The 22269-nt window shown below is 41.4% G+C and overlaps 1 protein-coding gene across 1 annotated transcript in view; it reads right to left on the minus strand.

Moving 5' to 3' along the window:
* The window catches only part of CADPS (Ca++-dependent secretion activator), a 755300-nt gene that overhangs the window by 193562 nt on the left and 539469 nt on the right, over nt 1-22269 (minus strand). The window contains exons 11-12 of the mRNA XM_006862100.1: nt 11491-11599; nt 1964-2176 (exon numbers count right to left, since the gene is read on the minus strand). Coding sequence (XP_006862162.1) covers nt 1964-2176; nt 11491-11599 — 322 coding nt within the window. The remainder of the gene's footprint in view (nt 1-1963; nt 2177-11490; nt 11600-22269) is intronic.

Here is a 22269-nt window from a genome sequence, read left to right on the forward strand (position 1 = left end):
AGCTATCCCTTCTCCTTCAAAACTCAACCTCAAGCTCTTCCTTATACTTTCATGGCTTCCTGCCTGTGTTTCCATTCCCCATTAGAAACAGGGCAATGATTTTGTGGTTATTTATAGCGTTCAATAAAGGAGCTCTGGCAGTGTAGTGGTTACGAATCAGGCTGCTAACCTCAAGGTTGGCAGTTCGAAACTACCAGCTGTTCCACAGGAGAAAGATGAGGCTTTCTGCTCCCATAGAGACTTACAGCCTCGGAAAACCTGTACAGAGTCACTATGAGTCAGAACTGACTCCACAGTTCTTAACAACAACAAAAACAACATTCCATAAGATAATGCATCTTCCTTAACAATATGAGTCCTTACCATTCAAAGAGTTTCATTCCCCCATCAGCTAGGGTGTTGCAATGTTCAGTGGCATAGAAATGGAAATGAGTGTGGCATTTACTCAAAAGCTAATTAGTTCTACTTAGTTACTGCAAAGGAGCCCTGGTGCTCCAGTGAGTAAGGAAGCTAACTGAAAAGTTAGCAGTTCAACCTTCCAATTGCTTCACAGAAGAAAGATGAGACAGTTTGCTTTTGTAAAGATTTAAAGTTTAAACACTTTTACTCTATCCTATAGGGTTTGTAAGAGATGGATTTGACTGGATAGCAGCAGGTGTTTTGTTTGTTTGTTTCTAAGATTCAAAGCTCTCCTATCCATATTCACATTTTGCTGAAGAGCAACAGAGGAGAGATCACATGAAAACACTGTGTTAAAGGTCAAGGTTCTGCACCGGGGCCTTTGCACTTGCTTTCCCTTCTGCCACAATTCTCCTTCCTCAGATACTTGCAGAGCTGACTCTATATCATTTGGATTGAAGCCCAGAGAAGCCTTTCTTGACCATCTGTTGAATGTTCCCTCACCCTGACTCAGACATCACTACATGGTATTCTTCATGGTGTTTATCAATGTCTGAAACTATCTTTTTCATTTGTTGATTTGTTTGTTGTTTAGACTCCCCACTGGGGTGCAGGTGGATAAGATCTGGGGCCTCATCTGATTTCTTTATTAGTATAACTCCATACTCAGACAGGTACTCAGCGGACTAGACTCAGTGACTGGGTTTCACACTACATTAAAAGATCCCCAGGATTAGCTGCTAAAATTGATTTGTACCAGAGTTATCACTAATGGGTTTGATATCTAGAATAAGGCAAAAATTTCTAGTTAGGGTTAATGTTTGTAACTAAAATGGGTTCCTTTGTTTCATGGATTAAATTCTTTGTTTTAATAAGTGTTTCCAGCTGTAGGCTGGATTTCACCCTCCCGTGTGTGTTAGACATGTTCAGAAATGAAAGCATCCTTGGTTGTCAGAAAGTACAGGAAAGTAAAATGAATGCAGGGGTAAGAAGAAAAAAATACTGGGTATGAACTGGGACTGTTAAGAGACATGGTTTCATTTTTGGGTCCTGGTATTTTTATTGTGCAGATCAGAATGTGATTTTAGGTACCATGTTTTGTTTTTTTCCCCACTGCATGTGATAATGTCATCTTTTATTTTTAAATGGTTCTAAGTTGCAGACTTAAATTTATTTCAAATCAAGTCCTATTTTTAAATTACTTTTAATTGGAAGAAATGAAGCAAAGACATAAATAATATACTATATTTGAAAGGCTCAAACAAATACATGTTGGGCTGTGAATTCTAAATTTTTACAAAACAAAGAGATCAAAATCCACCGAAAAATGACAGGAATGGTCTATTTTCCTTTGTTTAGGGGGAAATACATCAAGTATTGCACTTTAAAATTACTTTCATCTAACATGCCTGTCCCAACTTTCTCCCTGAATTCACTATATGTTTTCAGCAAATGTGATTTTATAAATCCTTAATAAAAAAAAAAAGCCACTAGATTTTCTATTTAGATTTTGGAAGATATACTTTATAGAGCTTTTATTTTGTGAAATGACATGTTTACTTACAAAATTGAGAGATGGGGGCATCTAACTGAGGCACGTTCCCTCCCTTGGCGTTGAGTTTCTGGACTTGGGTGGGAGGCACAGGCTTGTGCGACTGTCCGGTGGCCCGATACATGGCTTGGACCCATAGGATGCGATCTTGCTCATCATCACTTGCAAATATCACGGTGTCTCCTTCTTTGACTGCATTGAAGAAGGCGCGGCCACCCTCCAAACCTGAAATAAAAAGGGGATAACCACTTCTAGGCTGAGGAGCCACTGGGCAGCACGAGTGGTTTTATGGTGGGTTACTGACTGAAAGGTGAGAATCCACCCATAAGTTTAGCTCTGGTAGCGTAGTGGTTATAAATCAGGCTGCGAACCTTAAGGTCAGTGGTTCGAAACTACCAGCCGTTCCACGGGAGAAAGATGAGGCTTTCTACTCCCGTAAAGATTTACAGCCTCGGAAACCCTGTACAGGGTCGCTATGGGTCGGAACCGACTCGACGGCACTTAATAACAACAAGAACAGTTCTAGTCTTCAACAGGGGGCATCGCCATGGGTTGGAATCAACTTGACAGCAACTGGTTTGAGTTTATATGCTGAACTGCAGTGTTTCGGGTAGGACACAGCCCTTTAAACAAGAGATTTTTTGCTGCTTCTCCTTAGGCTGAAGGAAAAAAGAATAATTGATCTGACTTTTGGGATGGGGAGTCTGGTATCCACTTAACCATAAAATGGGACTGAGATGTCCATGGGGCCTTTTGAGCCTTGTCTCTTTCTTTGTCCTGTTGGGGTCAGAATGGGCAAGCAAGTTGCCATCTTTGTGCTGCTAGTTGAGTAAACATCTGCCTGTGTGCACAGTGGGATTTCCTGCATGATGCAAATGGTTAGTGTGCTTTGTTTTCAGCCCAAAGGTTGGAAGTTTGAGTCCAACCAGAGGTTTCTTAGAAGAAATGTCTGGTGATCTATTTGTGAAAAATCAGTCATTGGAAATGCTATGGAGCACAGATGTACTCTGACATACATGGGGTTGCTATGAATTGGAGTTAACTCAATGGTACTGTTTTATACATGTAATTATTTCTCCCAACCTTAACTACAAAGACTGGTTAAAAAAAGAAGAAAGGAAAAGCCTCTCTTAACTCAACTCTCCCTTCAGCTTCTGGCCTGTTGTTTTCTTTACAACAAGAGGGGGTCAATACCAGGGATTCTTAAATTTTAATAAACATAGGAGTGACTTGGACATTTTGGTAAAAGGCTGCTTCTGATTCAGTAGGTCTGGGGTGGGGTCTGAGACTCTGGGGTGTGAGACTTCCAGGTGAGACAGATGGTGCTGGTTGGACAATCTCATCAAGTAGCCAGGGTTTACCTACTCCATTTCTGCCTTGTTGTTGTTGTTGTTAAGTGCCGTCGAGTCAGTTCTGACCCATAGCGACCCTATACAGGGTTTCCGAGGAGTGACTGGTGAGCTTGAACTGCCAACCTTGCAGTTCAAATGGCTTTGCAGTCTGGCACCTTAATCCACAGCACCACACCAGGATGCTGTGTAAATCAGGCTTCTACCCACTAAAACGTTTATTAAGATTATCACTGACCTCTACATGACTCAATCCAATGATCAACTCAAAGTTCCCATTTTATTTAATCCATTGAACTGAGAGTAGCGTTTGACACTTATACCCTTCTCTTTGAAACACTTTCTTCACTTGGTTTCCAGGAAACCTGATTTTCTTCCTACTTCCCTGACTGTTTTGTCTCAGTCTCTTAGCTGGTTCCTCTTTCTGCTCTCTAAATACTGGAGTTTCTGGGGATTCTGCTCATAGGCCTCTTCTCTTCTTAATCTACACTCTACCCTGGTGACGCCCTTCAGTCGTTAAATATTATTGACTATACTGGTGGTGCTAACATCTATATCCCCAGTCTAGACTCCCACCTTGATTCGCAGTCCTATGTCTCTAATGGCTTTTCCGATTTCTTCATATTGATATCTTGTAGGCAGCTCAAGCTTATTTTAACCAATATTAAATTCCAGGCCTCTTACCCCAAACTTCTCTGGGCCCATCACTGTAACTGCACAGCCCCATACCTTGAAATTATTTTTGACTTCTGGATTTCTCTCACAGTCCGCTTCTGACGTGTAATGAAATCCACATGGTTCTACCTTCAAGTCATTACGAGAATTTGACCACTTCTCTTAACACTATAATGTTGTCACTCAAAACCTAGTCATGATCATCTCTCATCCAGGGTATTGTAATAGTCTCCTCTCCAATCTGCCTGCCTCCATAAGTATAGTTCCTGATGGTCCATGGGCAACAAGGTAGCCAGAGTAGTCATTCTTATATGTCAGATCACATCACTGCTCACTCAGATCCCTCCAGACTCTTACAATGACCTGCCAGACTCCACATGAATTAGCCCTGCACAGTCTATGACTTCCTTTCCTAGTTCTAGACTGTTACGGAGCCTCTTTCTCATCTGTGTGCACACGCACTCATTCACTGTAACCACAGCTGATCTTTTGCTGTTCCTTCAAAACCCTGGGATCATTCTCACCTCAGAGCCGTTGCACTTGCTGGTCCCTGTGCCTGAAACACTCTTCTTCCAGATATCTGCATGATTCACTCCCTCAGATCCTTATTTTCTTTGCTCCAATGTCAGTCTTGCTGAGCCTTTCTCTGATCTACCCTCTCTGCTCTCATTATTCAACCTTCTTACCCTGCTTAATTTTTCTCCATAGTTTTGACCCCCTTTTAACAAAGTATCCCATTTATTTTACTCTAAAAGGACAAGGAGTCTTTTTTTTTTTTTTTTTTCTTTCCCCACTGTGACTTCCCTGTTACCATGGTACCATAGTAGGTGTTCAACAAACACTTGTTGGATGAATGAATTTTCTATAGACAATTCCTAAGGCTAAAATTTAGAGAAAGGTAGGAGGAAGCTTCTCTTTGGGCTCAGGGTGAAGTTGCCTTGCATCCTCTAAAATGTAATAGCAGGAACTTTCATTGTGGGATTACTATGCACTCTCTGAGGAGCACTTGCAGCACAATGGTTAAATGTTAGCTGCTAACCTAAAGGTTGGAGGTTCAAACCCACCAGATCCTTCATAGAAAAGAGATATGCTAGTCTGCTTCCAAAAAGATTTATAACTTTGGAACCCTAGAGGGCAGTTCTACTCTGTCCTAGAGCATCATTGAATCAGAATCAACTCCATGGCTATGGGTCTGGGTACTCTATGAAGAGAAATAAAGATTCATATTTTCATCTGGTTCTTCTTCCCCCCACCCAGTCATTAAAGTTGACAGAATCAGTCAGTGATTACTTTGGTCTGGTCCTGCCAAGGCAATTCTGACTTGTGGAGACCCCTCTAACTCACATGTTGTTGTTGTTAAGTGCCATTGAGTTGATTCTGACCCTGTATAGGGTTTCTGAGGAACAGCTGGTGAGCCTGAACCGCCGACCTTGCAGTTCAAACGGCTTTGCAGTGTGGCGCATTAACCGGCAGCACCACACCAGGACTCCTCTAACTCACATGCTACTGTGGAAATACTCCACGGGCTATACTCTACAGAAACAGATCACCAGGTCATTTTCTTCCATAGTGCCTCAGGGTGAGATTGAACCATTTAGCTACCAACAGAATGCAAATGGTTTTGGTTTTGGATGTTCCATAACTGTTGTTGTTGTTCAGTGTTGCAAGTTGGTGAGTTTGAACTGTCAACCTTGTGGGTAGCAGTCCAGCACTTATCCTACACTGTCACAACAGGACTCCAGCCCTCAAACTTCTAACAAGATGCAGTCACTTACCAAATACTATAGTTTTGGTTTTGGAAACAAAATGTGATGGCCCTAATACTTGTCCTGTGTACTGATACTGTTAATTCAGTTATCTATGCACCTTGGAAACCTCTATGGGGTCATTATGGGTTGGAACTGACTCAACGATGCCAGGCTTAACAACAACAATGCTGCAAGAGTAGGTGTGTGTTGATTGTTTTGTACTTAGGATTTTCAGGGATTGGGAACAATGAATAGATACTTGGTTATAAAGAAGATCTAATGGTACAACATCAACAAAGCTATAGTAAAAGGTGGTTATAAATATGAAGGAAGATTTTGCCAAATTTTTTTTAATAGAGTGTTTTATTTGGGTTGCTGATGCACAGTTAGCAAGTTGGGAAAACCTAATGAAATTAATAGATGGAATGATACAGTTGAAAATTCTGGTGGGGTAGGGAGGAAGAAGAGCTTTGATGGACACTTTAAGAAGCATCAATGAGAAGTGAGTTGTTGTTGTTGTTAAGTGAGTACCAAGGAGTTAAAAGGAAGAGTGATTCAAGAGGCCTTTTACCATCTCCTGGTCATCTTTTAGATAATCTACTTTGTAACCTTTAGTGAATGTCAGGCTACACATCTCTGAAATGGCATTCCTCCCTGCCATGTTATCTTCTACTAGGAGTGGGGATAATGAGCTCCTGGAATTACTGTCAAGTCATCAATTGATGGAGTTCCCTTGGGAAAGTAGAGAGTCCTTTCCACTGTGCAGTTATTAAAAGGTAGAAAGAGAATCTACACTGTTTTCAGAGTCTGACGTAATTCTTCCAACAGCCCCACGAGGAAAGTTCTATTATTCCTATTTTACAGATGAGAAAACTGAGGCAAAGCAAAAGTGATAAACAAAACATGCACGTATAGTAAGCAACAGAGCTAAACTTCTAATCCAGGCTGTCTGGCACCTTAGCTGTAACCACTGGGAAGCAAAGCATGAAGAAGAGTATTTGGCCCATAGTAAGCCCTCTGAGAATGTCCAGAAGTTCAAGCCGGATTCAGAAGAGGCCGTATAATGAGGGATATCATTGCTGATGTCCGATGGATCTTGGCCAAATACAGAGAATATCAGAAATATGTTTACCTGTGCTTTATTGACTATGCAAAGGCTTTTGATTGTGTGGATCCTGACAAGCTATGGACAACATTGTGAAGTATGAGTATTCCTGAACACTTAATTGTGCTCATGAGGAATCTGTACCTGGACCAAGCAGCAGTTGTTCGAACAGAACATGGGAACACTGAATGGTTTAAAACTAAGAAAGGTGTGCGACAAGGTTATATTCTTTCACCATACTTATTCAACCTGTATGCTGAGCAAATAATCCAAGAAGCTGGGTTCTATGAAGAAAAACGTCACATCAGGATTGGAGGAAGACTCATTAACAACCTGCGATATGCAGATGATATAACCTTGCTTGCTGAAAGTGAAGAGAGCTTAAAACATTTACTGATGAAGATCAAAGAGCACAGCCTTCTGTATGGATTACATCTTAATGTAAAGAAAACAAAAATCCTCACCAATGGACCAATAAAGAACATTGTTATCAATGGCAAAAAGATTGAAGTTGTCAAGGACTTCATTCTCCTTGGATCAACTATCAACTCTCACAGAAGCAGCAGTCAAGAGATCAGACGACATATTGCATTAGGCAAATCTGCTGCACAAGACCTTTTAAAAGTGTTGAAGAGCAAAAAGATGTCAGCTTGAGGACTAAGGTGCAGCTGACCCAAGTCATGGTATTTTCAATAACCTCATATGCATGCGAAAGCTGGACAGTGAATAAGTAAGACCGTAGAAGAATTGATGCTTTTGAGTTATGGTGTTGGAAGAGAATACTGAAAGTGCTATGGGCTGCCAAAAGAACCAATAGATCCATTTTGGAAGAAGTGCAGCCAGAGTGCTCCTTGGAGGTCAAGATGGCCAAACTTCGTCTCTCATACATATTGTCAGGAGAGAGCAGTTGCTGGAGAAGGATATCATGTTTGGTAAGGTGGAGGGTCAGAGAAAAAGAGGAAGACCCTCAACGAGATGGACTGGCCAAGCGGCAGCATCGATGGACTCAAGTGTGGCAACAGTAGTGAGGTTGACCCTGAATCCGGCAGTGTTTCGTTCTGTTGTGCATAAGGTACTGACTCGATGGCACCTAACAACAACAACAACAAAGCCCTCTGAGTGTTATTAACAAGAAAATGAAGCTTAATTATGGTGTAAGCAAGGGCAAAGAAGTTACAAGAGCAGTAGCAGAGAGCAACAGAGATGCAAAAGGTGAGAAAGACAAAGAAACATTCATGAGAGCAAGAAGGAGAGAGAAAGGTGTCATGATTTTTTCAATCTTTTGAAAACCAAGAGAGAGGAAGAGAAAGCAAATTGAGTATCAACATCTGTTGTCAGCGCAGATGTTTTAGACAGTCCTAGAAACAAAATCTGCAAAATGTGATGTGCAGCATTGTAGGAAGCTTAGGAAGCCTCCATGGAGAATGTGGGGCATTCTCCCAGGTAATGATGCGTCAAGAATGAGAAGCCATGTCTGGGAATGGATGGAGACACACCAGGCTAGGAAATGGAGGCTAGTTCACAGAGAGGGAATGGTGTTTCAACAACCCATGTGGACATTGTCTACTTATAGTGCTAAAAGAGGACTAAATGGAGTGGTCAAAGATTAATTCATTTGTTTGATAAATGGTGTTATCCAATTATTCTGAATGAATATCCTTTTATTTGAACATTTAATTACTTAATATAGTAGGAATTGAGAGACTGTGGCATATTCTCTCAACCATACCCAGGGAAAGATATAGTAAAGCATCTTCCTAACTAGGGAAAGATGAAGTAAAGCTTAATCAAGTCTAGCCTACATGGAAAGTTACATAGTTATTTGCAAATTCCTAAAATTAAGATTTCAAAGACCCTAAACAGGTAGAGTTTATTTAGCACAAATGTTTGTGTCTGAGTGACCATCTGGACCCCAGGCTGGTACTAAGGGAAAGACACCCAGTCATATCCCCATACCTAAAGTAGAAAGAAAAAGACTACATTTCCACCAAAGTAGGTGGGGGAAAGCAAAGATGTTACTTTGAGGACTAAGGTGCAGTTGACTCAAGTCATGATATTATCGATGGACTCACGTAGGAGAAAGCTGGAAGTAAATAAGGAAGACTGATGAAGAATTGATGCCTTTGAATTATGATGTTGGCACTGATTATTGAATATACCATGAACTTCCATGAAAGAAAGAACAAATCTGTCTCAGAAGAAGTACAGTCAGAATACTTCTTAGACATGAAGATGCCATACTTCGTCTCATCAACATTGGACACGTGATAAGGAGGAAAAGGACAGCAAGCTTGGTCAGGGAAAAACAGGACGACAGAGTGACAGCAAGAGTACACTCAAGCATACAATGATTGTGCGGATGGTTCAGGACTAGATATAAGGTTGCTATGAGTTGGAACTGACTCTATAGCACCTAACACCTAACAACAAAAGAGGGAGAAAGATGAATTCAGACACTTTTCTCCACTTGTATACTCACCTTTCAGGGAGAAATTAAGGGGACTCCTCAACTCCATAACGACATAGTTAAAATGTGTGTTAGTGAGATCTCTAGCTCATAAACTATACTGTCAAATACAGTATTTATTTAAATATACCATTCTGCCCTCATCCATTCTGGATCATACAGGATTGCTATGATGATGGCACTTAACAACAAGAACATCATAAGATGGGACTGTTTTTCTGCCCCTATTGGCTCTTTTTTTGGTTGGTAAGTGCCATCAAGTTGGTTCCAACTCATAGTGACCCTATATAGGGTTTCCAAGGAGCGGCTGATGGGCTTGAACTGCCAATCTTGTGGTTAGCAGTTCAGGGCTCATCTTACAGTGCCACACCAGGAGTCCATTTTAGTCTTTCATTTTAATACTGACACCTAAAATGTAGGTATTAGGAAAGAATGAGTCTATCTCTTTGGCAGACACTCAATGATTTAAGAACACAGTCACCGAATATCTTAAGGGTCAGTTTCCTAATGCATGACCTGCATCCTCTCAATGAAATGTTGCATGCAATTTTGTTTGCTTCAGACTCGTAGGTTCCATTCATTAGGGAGGATTTCCAGGCAGAGTTTCTCATTCATGCTTTATGTGGTCAGCTCTGTACCATGCTCTGGCAGGATGTAAATTATAAATAGAAGTCCAAGGAGGTGGGGCTGGTCCCGGCCACTCTGTGTTGGGACACTAATATAAGTGGGCTGGACCCAAGGCCATCCCTACTACACCTTTTCAGGTTAACATCCCATCTTCTCTCAAACTCTGTTTTTTTTTTTTTTTTTTTCTTTTTCTTTTATGTGTATTTTGTTGCATGTGGAAGAGCAATATGGGAGTAGAAAAAAAGGTTTTGGGCCAAATAATGCAGTATGGTTGGAAATGCTTCCCTTGTGCAGATTTGGCATAAAAATAAACTTCTCTACGAGAGGGCTGTTGGTGTTGTTGTTCATTAATATGCTGAAATGATTTCGCACCCCCCACCCATTTTGAAGGTTGTTTGAGACTGATTTCTATTCATTTTTTTTCTGGGAAAAGATAAAATGGGTGGTGGTGGTTGCAGGGAGAGGTGTGAGGGGACAGGATGTAGAACTTACGCAATGAAAAACTTATAAGAAATACTAGCATTTGTGTGGTCTCTTAGTTACAAAGACTTAGGAACTTGGATGTCTGTATGTATAGATTGATATCTTCTTTGGGAAGAAGACATTTAAGGAAGTCTTTCTTTTCAAGTGCTGTAAGCTAACCTTTATTGACTGTTGAATTATACTTAAGAAATATGGATGTACATGGCAGCCTTACTTGGTCTGGGACACACAGTATCTGCCAAGCCCACACATCATTTGGGAAAAACAAAACACTCATACTATCCCCAGTTTGCTTACAGGATTTCTTTTCCGGAAACTATGTTTCCAGTTTTCTGTCTAAGGTGGAATATATACCTGATGTAGGCATTGGGCTAGTCCCTTACACAAGTAGGTAAGAGAAAAAAGCACCACTGAGTCTTTTTGATGTTCAACCAGAGGTTCTCTTGGGAAAAACCAAAGACTTTTTTTTGGGGGGTGGGGCACAGTTAAGTGTTAAGTGTAGTTTATTGTTAGTACATAAATCCTCTACATGTAGTGACCTAGGCACAGCAGACACTCCAGCCTGACCTTTCTGGCCATGATTGCTCTTGCTGGCATCAGCTTTACCTCGATGCCCAGGCATGGAAGCATGGAGATGGCATGGACTCCTTCCTTCCTCTCATTCACCTAGCCAGCTAGGTACCAGGTACCATCCTCTCCTTCTCCATCCATCCTACTTCACATCCTGCTTTTGTCATCATTTATACCTCTCTCCACCTGTCTGACTCATGGAAACCATAGCCTCCCTTCAGCAAGCAAACCCCATTCCTGCTCAGCTAAAGAACTAACTCACCTCCACATGGAGCCCAGTGGGCACCTAGATGTGATCAGGTGCTTAGCACTAGTGGAGTACCAGAAAAGAGAGTCTTTGATGTGGATGACATTTTATCTGCTAAAAGGGAAATTCAGTAAGAACAACAACGGTGGTTGTTATCGTCACCGGAGAAATGCCAGTAACATATAGCCTGGCACAGAGTCAGTGAGTAATAAATATTAGGTGATTGCTAATTTGAGGAGGTGGCGATTCTTTCGGGATGGATGGGTACCTGGCTGGGGGTCGGTGTAATCCACAGTGTAGCCATCCAGTTGTAGAAGCTCTTGGGGTTCTGCTTTTTTCTCCCGGTAACTGCACATGGCAAAAGTATACTGACTGACCTGGGAAGAAAAACACACAGATGTTGAGGTTGGTCCTTCAGAGACCTCAAGAAACCTTCTCCCCTAGAAACCTCCCCATTCAACCACATCCTCTTTCTCCCCTGAGACCCTGGACTCAATTGTTGTTGTTGGTTAGTATTGTCAAGTCAGTTCCAACTCCCAGCAGCCCTGTGTAGGGTTTCTGAGGCTGTAAATCTTTGCAGGGGCAGAAAGCCTCATATTTCTCCCAGCAAGCAGCTGGTGGGCTCTAACTGCTGACCTTGTGGTTAGCAGTCCAGTACTTATCCTATTGTTGTTGTTGTGTGCCATCGAGTCGGTTCCGACTCATTGCGACCCTGTACAGGGTTTCCGAGGCTGTAAATCTTTACGGGAGCAGAAAGCCTCATCTTTCTCCCGCGGAATAGCTGGTAGTTTCGAACTGCTAACCTTGCGGTTTGCAGCCCGATTAGTATCCACTACGTTACCAGAGCTCCTTATCCTATAGAGAGTTTAAATATGAATTTTGGCTGTGTGACTTCATCTATGTTGTTGTTGTTGTTAGGTGCCATCAAGTCAGTTCTGACTCATAGAGACCCTATATAGGATTTTCAAGGTTTGAACCGCTGACCTTGTGCTTCAAACTGATCTTGCTTTCCAGTGCTTTATCCCACAGCACCACACCAGGACTCCATTTCAATTATTTGTTGTTGTTAAGTAGCATCTAGCTGGTTCTGACTCACAGCGACCCTGTATAAGGTTTCTGAGAATTGGCTGGTGAGTCTGAATTGCCAAACTTGGGGTTCAATCCTACTTTGTGGTCTAGCACATTATCCTGCAGTGCCATACCAGAACTCAACTTCATCTGTAGATGGGATAATCAAAACTAAACCCATTGTGACTTACAGTGAGGATCAGATAAGTTCGTATATGGAAAGGCTTAGAACCGGATTCTGTAAATAACTTAGTTGTTGTTATTAAGTGTCATCAAGCCAGTTTCAACTCACAAGGACCTGTATAAGGTTTCCAAGAAGCAGCTGGCGAGTTCGAACCGCCGACCTTGTAGTCCAAACCGACCTTGTGGTCCAGCGCATTATCCCACAGGTATAAACATGGTGCTGTGTGTTAATGCACTGGACTGCAAGGATGCTTTGAACTGCAAGGTTGGCAGTTCAAGCTCCCCAACTGCTCCTATACAGGTTGCTATGAGTTGGAACCAACTCAACAGTTCTTAACAACAACATAAACATTATTGTTGCTATTATTTAATTGCTTAAACTGTAAGGAATTTTCATTTTTATAGGTCAAAACTGACAGAATATAGGCAATTTTGTTAAGTTCTAGCTAATATTGTCTATCTAAGGAGTACCAGTAGTACTACAGGATAAGTACTAGACTGCTACATACAAGGTAGGCAGTGCAAACCCACCAATTTCTCCTCGGAAGTAAGATGAGGTTTTCTGCTCCAGTATAGATTTACAGCTTTGGAAATCCTAGACTGGGGTACTATGAGCCAGAACCAACTCAAAGGCACTTCACAACAACAACCACAACCTAATATTACCATGGCTCTGGTTGATACCACCAACCTCAGAGATACAACAGGTCCTTTGGTCACAAGGTGGGGAAAAGAAATACATTTATTTATACCCTGACTTATTTGTCTTCTTTGTCAAATACGCATTTTAATTTTTATAGGCCTACAGTGAAGTGATTACGAATCGGGCTGCGAACTGCAAGGTCAGCAGTTCGAAACTACCAGCTATTCTGCAGGAGAAAGATGAGGCTTTCTGCTCTCATAAAGACTTACAGCCTCGGAAACCCTGTGTAGGTCACTATGAGTCGGAACCGACTCCACAGCACATAACAACAACAACAATGGCATTGACCTACACATTTTTTGGGGTCTTTTCCTACCTCCTCCTCTTTCTCAAGGAAAGCTTTTGGTTAGCAGAAACGTCCTTCCTTCATCTTAGACAAGTGCAGCCGTGACACTCTGTCACAAACAATGAGCGCTTAATTGCAAGGGGCAAGTCACAGTACAGCAACTCTTAGCCCCTGGTGGCATGGCCACTGTCCCCATTCTCCTAAGTGCAGCGTCTCCTCTACCAAGACACCATCTGCTTGGCATGAGACAGGCCTGGCCAATCCATTGTGTGTACTTAGCATCTCCACTTCTGGCTGGTCTGCCTGGAGCCCTGTGGGGGGAGAGCAAGCACTTACCCAGCTCTGGGTTAAAAGCTCATGGACATTATTACCAGCCTTGGATGTCAAATGTCTTGGCAAAGAGGTGCCACGTCCCTCATGCCATCTTTTCCTTTATTAAAAGAGAGATTTTCTCACAGATGTTTGACTCCACAGTTTTAGTCTCTTTCTCCCCTTCCCCATGGTCAGATATGATTTTTTTTATTATAGTTTTTAAAATAGTGATAAGAAATTGGTTCACTGGAGCCCTGCCTGGATGGTCTACACCAAAAGACCCGGCCCTGATAAGGGGTGTCCATGGAGAAGGGATCCTAGTTGGTTTATCTGCTGCTGCCCTCTATCGGTTCCTGATGAAAACACGACGTCACTACTTGGGTTTCTTTTATGCATTTGGTGGGCAGAACCTGCTCTGTGTACTGCAAGGTTTTGATGGGCTTCAAGGGAAGCACAAGGCCAAATCATGAGAATATGTTCACAAGCGGATGTGTATGAGGAAGGCTTTAATTCTTTGTAGTAAGTACTAAAACCAATGACAGCCTCTTCTTCTAAAAAGGAAGGTTAATAGTGCAACTTTGGGGTTAGGTAGGCCTAGGCCCCATCCCAGCTCTGAATAGCTGTCACTTACAAAACCCTCATCTGTAAAATGAGAATGATAAAAAATATTATTGCTAAGGGCATTTGAGTAATTTCCAACTCAAAGTGATCCTATGAGGGCATAGGGTTTCCGAGGAGTGGCTGGTGGGCTTGAACTGCTGACCTTGCAGTTAGTGTTACCCCAGCACAGCATCACATCCAAATTCCAAGATAAAAATATCTATATCTTATTGTTTCTGGGGGTCTAACTGAGCAGTGACAAACACATAGGAAACATATAATATATACATTTATGTAAGCAATCTCCTCGCATTTGGCACTAACATTCTAATATAAAGTATAGCTACGGATTTGTTTGTTTGTTTTTCCTCCCATATATATTTGCCTGCTAGATTGTAAATCCTTTGAAGAAAGGGTTAGGAAGTCATACTTCTTGGTTGTGTTCCCATCCCATAATAAAAATACATCACAGTGAATTTGTGGCTATCGAAACAATTCCAATTCTTAGCGACCTCATAGGACAGAGTAGAGCCGCCATGGAATGGTTCCCACTCTGGAAATCTTTATGGAAGCAGACCACTACACCTTTCACCCACAAAGTGACTGGTGGGTTTGAGCCAATGACTTTTGGTTAGCTGAGGAGCATGTAATCACTGCAATATATCCTAGTGGGGATTCACTAATTGTGTCTGATGGTTCTAGAAAGTTAAGTACTAGATGTACAATTCAACAGAGAAGTTTCTTTCACCCACAACTTAGATACATTACTCTAAACAAAGTAGCATTCCTTTCCAATCCATTACAGGTCCTGTGGATAATGGATTCCCTGTAAACCTCAACAGGCCACTGACAACAAAAACTGCTGGAATGGCTGATGCACTGATTTTCACCTCTTTCTGGCAATACCAAGGAGCCTTGGTGGCATTGTGGGTTAGGTGTGTTGAGCTGCTAACTGCAAGGTCAGAAGTTCAAACCCACAAGCTGGTTTGTGGGAAAAGGATGAGGCTATCTGCTCCTTCTATAGGAGATTTAGTCTCAGAAACTCTTTACGTGATGAATCGGAATAGGCTTGACAGCAATGAGTTTGGTTTGGTAACACAAGACATGATTCATTTTTTGATGTGATTAGCCAAACTAATAAAGAGTTGCTGATACGCACTTGAGATCAGACAAATATCAAAACAGGAGAGTGTTATTTCAAGATTCATGCATTTACTATTAGTGTGTGGTTTGGGCTTTTTAATTTGTTTCCTTTTCTATTTTAGCTGCTTGCTTCTTGGAGTGCTGTGTGATGCTGCCCCCTTCTGGCTCTATGGCTGAAGCTTTGGGCTAACAGAAGCTTGTGCTGGTTCATTGGGAGCATTTGGGTTTTGTATTTGACAACTTACTGTAGGAAATAAAGGAGGTGAGGAAACATGATTTCTTGTGGCATATTCCAATCATTGTAAATTGTTTGGGGAACCTGTTTTTCTAGAGTGCTTTGAGGGTAGAGGAGGGGGGAATAGCAAACAGTTGGGCATTTTCATTATTTTGTAAAACTGCTTCAAGACCTACTAAGTGAAACTATGTTCAAAGAAATGAAGATTTCTGACCCACAGAATTTTCCTTAAACTTCATGTTTATAAAAAATTCATGAGATAATGGCATGGCTATACATGCTAGAATACAAGTGGGAGATCGGACAGTTGTCTGCCCCTGTTTCAGAGGCTGGATGAGAACAACAGAAAATGTGGGATCTAGTGATCTCTAATTACCAGCAGACATCTGAATGTGCACTTTGAGAGATGGGCTTAAAGGAATAGATTTTTAATATTTTAGGGATATTTAACTGGCATGTACCATCGTCTCATGAAATCACGGGAATGCACTGTTGGAATTTCTGAGGTCAAAGTCTTTAAGATTTTATTGTAATGGTGCCATTAATTTGGTTTCAACTCATGGCAATACCATGGACAAAGAATGTCCCTCATGGGTTCTGAACTTCAGACACATTAGTTGCCTCCAAGTTGGCTCCGACTCATAGTGACCTCATATACAATGGAACGAAATGTTGTCTGGACCTGCATCATTTCCATGATTGGTTTTGGATCAGACTGTTGTGATCCTAGGAGTTTCACTGCCTAATTTTGGGGAACAGATGATCAGGCCTTTTTTCCTTTTTAACCTTGTCATCATCTTAGCAACATACAAAGCTTTACTAACAGACAGGTGGAGGCTGAGCTTGAGGTAAATTAGCCAGGGATCAAGCCTGGAACTTCTACATGGAAGGCAAGAATTCTACCACTGAACCACTGAAATTCAATAGGGAACCCTTCATTCATTCCCACCCACTTATTTAAAGTAGGAGAAGTCTTCGATGAGTGGAGTGTGGCCATTGTTAGACGGGGTGGAGAGTGGGTAGTATATATGCAAATTTTTTAGTCAGAACAGTTGAATCAGAATCTCAGGCTAGGGTGGACCTCAAGATTCTCCATTTTTCATAATCTCCCTGGACTTTCATAATATTTCAACATATAAGGAGCCCTGATGGTATAAAAGTTAAGTGCTTAACTGCTGTCTGAAAAGTTGGCCATTTGAACCCACCCAGAGGCTCTGTGGGAAAAAGATTTGGCAATCTGCTCCCATAGAAATTGTTGTTGTTGTTAATGTGATTAGCCAAACTAATAAAGGGCTGTCAAGTCAGTTTCAAGTCATAGTAACCCTGTATAGGGTTTCTGAGAAGAGCCTGGTGAGTTTGAATTACCAAACTTGTGGATAGCAATCAACAGCATCACATCAGCACTCCCTCCTAGAGATTGTTATTGTTGTTGTTGGTAAATGCCTTGAGTCAGTTCTGACTGATAGTGACCCTGTATAGAGATTACAGTCTAGAAAATCCAAGGGGCAGGTCTCTGTCCATGGTGTTGCCATGAATTAAAATTAACTTAATGGCATCTTACCAACAATGCCACATTTTAACATGAAGACCTGCCTAGACTTCCATTAGGAAATACTGGGGTGGCACTGTAGGATAAGACTGCAAAGTCAGTTTGAACCGCCAGGTCAGTGGTTCAAACTCATAAGCCACTCCTCGGAAAACCCTATGTAGTGTTGCTGACTCAGAACCAACTCGACAGCACTTAACAACATCAGATCCATTATAACTCAAGTTGCCATTGATTTCTAATTCTATATAGCAACTGCTGTTGTTGTTAAGTGCTGTAGAGTTGGTTCTGACTTATAGCTATTCTTTATAGGGTTACTGAGGTTGTACATTTTGCGGGGAGAATAAAAACTCATTTTTCTCCAGCAAAGCAGCTGGTGGGCCTCAAATCGCTGGCCTTGTGGTTATGCTACAGTGCCTTTGCACTAGTAACTAGAGTCTAATAATGAGATAAGAGGACAGTGCATTCTAGTACTTGACACGCCCCTCCCCATCTCCCACCAGTCATGCATGGGTGGTGGTGATGCTGTGCTGTGGACTTGGTTGCAACTCATAGAGATCCAGCATAGGATTTCCTAGGTAAGATTAAAAATTTTGAATGTACAACAAACCAGAGACTCCATTTTCTCTAAATCCCTTTCCATACTTTAACCATCGTTTTCCAGAATGCCTTTTCTGTTATTCTTTTTGTTGTTGTTGTTGCTATTGATCTTTTAATCCTGTGTTTTCATTTGTTTATTTCTATTAAATTATCTGGATGTTGTTTGTTAGTTTTAAGGCTGGTAAATGACCTAGTCCTCCATTTCCATTGGTCCTTCTTTCCTATTTCTTCCTGTCTTCTGAGCATTATCTATGGGCAAATGCTGTCCCTTTGATCTTGTTTGGTTGGTTGTTCTAAGGAGTGTGTATTTCCCTGGTGTTGTTCACCTTATAGGCCTGGCTGTCACTTGGCTAAAAATTGAGTCACAGGGGAAGTTCAGTTCCAGACCTGAAGAGTGACTATGAAGACTCAGGGGTGCCACCAGTCTCTGACACACCAGTATACCTGGTCTTCTTGATGATTTTGAGTTTTGTTCCATATTTTTTCTCTCTATCCAGGATCTCCTGTGGTGATCCCTTCCAGAATAGTCAGCTGAGGTAGCAGGGCACCATCTGATTCTTCTAGTCTCAAGGTCGTGGAAGCTGAGGTTCATTAGTTCTTTGGACTAATTGTCTCCTTGTGCCCTTAATTTTCTTCACTTTTCTTTGCTCCTGATGGTGAGACATCAATAGTTTTGCACTTAAGATGGCTGCTCACAATCAGCTGATATTCTTACTGAACCCTGGCCACTAATCCTAATCTTAAATTCACATACATATATTTTAAAAGAGAATTCTTTATTCAGGGCAGACTAGTTGATTGATTGATTGATTGATTCACTCAACAAATACTTAACTTGTTTGGTGCCATGCATATAAAGATGCCCCAAAGCAGACATGATTTCTACTCACAGGTTGAGTGGGAAGGCAGAAATTAACCACATTATCTCAGGAATGTGAGATTTTAATAGTGATATGCATTAAAAAGGAAGATGTAAGATACTGTAAAGGCTTAGAAAGTCAGTTTACTTGGGGTGGCTGGGAAAGGTTTTGTGACAAAGTGTTGGCTGGCTGACCCAATCAATATATGAGAATTGTGAAAATTTTTATGATGTAAAGCACAACATTTCTGGGAATTAAGTACTGCATGTAATGTGAAGAGTTTGTGAAGGGGGTATTATTGAGTCTAAATCCCAGCTTCTGATTGACTTGAGATGAAGGCTGTTCGATGGAGTAGACTGAGAACAAGTTTTAAAACTATACTGTCCTGGGTATGAATGTCTTTCTAGCTGTATGACTCCACAACTCAGTTAACATTTTTGGTACTCAGTTTTATTATCTGTAGATAGGGATGATGATAATATCTGTGGGCCACTTCCTATGTCTGCCTGCAGAACAATTATTTTCCTCTGTTAATTGAATCCTTGTTTTCCTTGGGAAGCTACCCTACTCCCACTTCAGTACAAACAGGATAAGCATGGCTCACATTGGACTGTGAACCACAAGATTGGTTGTCGAGTTCACCAAGTGCTCCACAGGAGAAAGATGAGACTTTCTGTTCCTACAAAGATTTTTAAAGCCTCAGAAATCCTATACAGGGCCGCTTTGAGTTGGAACCAACTCGATAGCACTTAACAACAACAACAACGAAACAACTGCATTTCTAGCTTGAGTAGGGTGGGTGGGGGACATGTGACCTAGGACTGGCCAATCAGTTCATATCTTCTTGAATGCAGTGATAGGCACATGACAAAATTAGGCCAATGAAAGTTCAACTGGGGACTCTAGTAGAACTATTAGGAAAGAGAAGCCTTCTTCTCTCTGGGGTTGCTGAGTTGTTGTCTAGTGTCCACCATATGGAGAGAGCCTACCTGGGGGTGAAGTCAACTCAGAGGAAAGCACAGCCAAGAGATTAAAAAAAGAAAACTCAAGTCTTGAAGATATTGTACAGTCCCGGGCCTAGTCACACTGTAAAGACACTAGTAAGTTACTCATTTAATTTGCTAACCTATACAATTGTTTCCCTGGTAACACTGAAGCTAGTTTGGGTTTATTTTTGTGTTTTGTAACCAGTATTTAAATACAAATACATTTTAGAGATGTAGTGAAGTTGGGTGGGAACAACATTCATTTACTCAATTGCAAATCACTCAACTACTTCCATTTATTACAATTCATTTCTGTGGTTAACTTATTTTAATATTGCATTCCTACATGACTACTGGTGTATGGCAAGGCATTTGATATTATCTGACAATATTTTATCTCATTCAGATTTAGTGACTTTTCTGAAAGCTAGAATAGTTAAGAGTCTTTAGTCATGATATTCTCCAAAGGCAATGTGTTCTAGAACAGTCTATACATAGATACCGCTTTGTGTACCTGCCTCATCTAAGTGTGTGTTTTCATGGAAGATCCTTGGAGTCAGAACACCCTTGTTCACAACCCATGCAACGTTGAGCAAGTAAGTCACTTAAACTCCCTGAATCTCAGTTTCTTCTCATGAAAATGGGGATAAAACTTGTCCTCACACTGGTATAGAGAGGTATGAAAAGCAGCTGGATGAATGCTTTGTACACTATAATTAACCTTATAAATATAAGTGATTATTTGTATTTTAGAGGAACTACAGAGTACTGTAGCTCATATGGTGCTAAAATGGAGAAACATTCCTCAGAAATATTTTGGATGAAGACCAATTGGAATGCTTTTAATCAGAAGTCTGTCTGAAATACAAGACAGCAGTAAGACTTCTAGCCTGGGAGGGTGATGAGTCAGTCAGCTCTCTTTCCTCCCCATACACATCAGGGTGGAGAGCTCAGATTACCAACTGGAAATTTATGAAACTGAAACCTGTATCATTAGCATTGGTTTGTTGCCATTAGTGTTAATAACAGTAATAATCAGTCTTTACCATGGTCCCTGGCATTTAGGATGAGTTTAATCCAGCAATTTCTCAACTTGGGCACTATGAACTCATTTCTCTTTAATCCTTGGGCTAGTAACCATGCTCACAGGGCATGCATTGGAGTCTTAAGGAATGCCATTGAGGAGGATCTGTTTTACCATTTGCACATTACCATATGGTGCGATGCTGTGGATCAGCACTGGACTGAGAAACAGAAGGTCAGCAGTTCAAAACCTCCAGTTGCTCCTTGGAAACCCTATACAGGGTTGTGAGTCAGAACTTACTGATGGCACTTAACAACAGCAACAATATCTGTCTAGGTCTAATGATGCTTGGCTGCATGGAGAACACAAACTCCATGGAGGGTACAGGTACCTTCACTTTCAAGGGACAACCATCTCTAAGGAAGTTTTTCTCTAAGGGTGGTCTCTGAACTACCTGCATCAGTTTCGCCTAGGGCATTTAGTAAACATTCAGATTTCTGGTTCCCATCTCAGACCTACTGGGTGGGGTCTTGGACTCTGCATTTTAAACAACACCTGATGCAGGTGTTTAAGGCCGACACTTAGAGAACACTGTCTGAATGTGCAGGGACTCTTAAGTATCTGGTATCAAAACACCCTACAAGTGCTTTATTCCCTTCCCAGTTGGTGGGCCAGGCTCTAGCACGTACATAATAATCAAGCCCTTATCCTGAAAAATAGGAATTGCTGCTTTGCTTCAATACCCCTCTGAGGATGTCCTTTGTCTCTGGCTAGTGGGAAGTCCATTTACAATCTATCCTTTGGATCCCTCGAGCAATAGCACTCAAAGGAAATCTCATGTAGGGAGGGTTTTAATAGTTCTGCATTACACACAAAAAGTGGACTCTGTGTGCTAGTGTGTGTTTAAGAGAAAGAAAATTGAATTGAATTGAATTGAATTGGTCTAGTGGTGGAGGGAACTAGTGTGGGACACATTCTCTCCCTCTTAGGTTTTTTCAAACAAGTTTCCCTGTATTAAATCTAAAGAATTAATTCATAATTGGACTGGAAATTTTGTATTGCCAACACTCTGTATAATACACTCCAAAAGAGACCTAACATCTGAATGGAAAGGAGTAAAACTATAATAAGCTACTTTCCAGTTGGTGGCTTTCACACTGTACTCCATAGAAATCCCTTTGTGGCTGCCTGGAAGGGGGCCATCTTCTGGGAATCGGCGCTCTTCTACTCTTCTTCCATCCACTCCAGATTTGTGGTTCTCTTGTTCTCACTTTGGCATTTTCAGTGTGAGTGTAAGGGTTTGGTGGCTAAATGGAAACTGAGGTTGTTTGTATGCACTACTGACTTCAACGCTGTATGAAGGTGTTGGGCACCAATGGGCACTAAGTGGGCCATCTTCCTTCTCTTCAGACCACTTGGGGCATTTCTGCTTTCCCTGAATTGCAGCCAGGATTGGTGGCCTTGAACTTTTCTCCTGCAACTGCTGGCATAGGTGTTCTTT

The sequence above is a fragment of the Chrysochloris asiatica genome, unplaced genomic scaffold, assembly GCF_000296735.1.
Source record: "Chrysochloris asiatica unplaced genomic scaffold, ChrAsi1.0 scaffold00046, whole genome shotgun sequence".
Taxonomy (NCBI): domain Eukaryota; kingdom Metazoa; phylum Chordata; class Mammalia; order Afrosoricida; family Chrysochloridae; genus Chrysochloris; species Chrysochloris asiatica.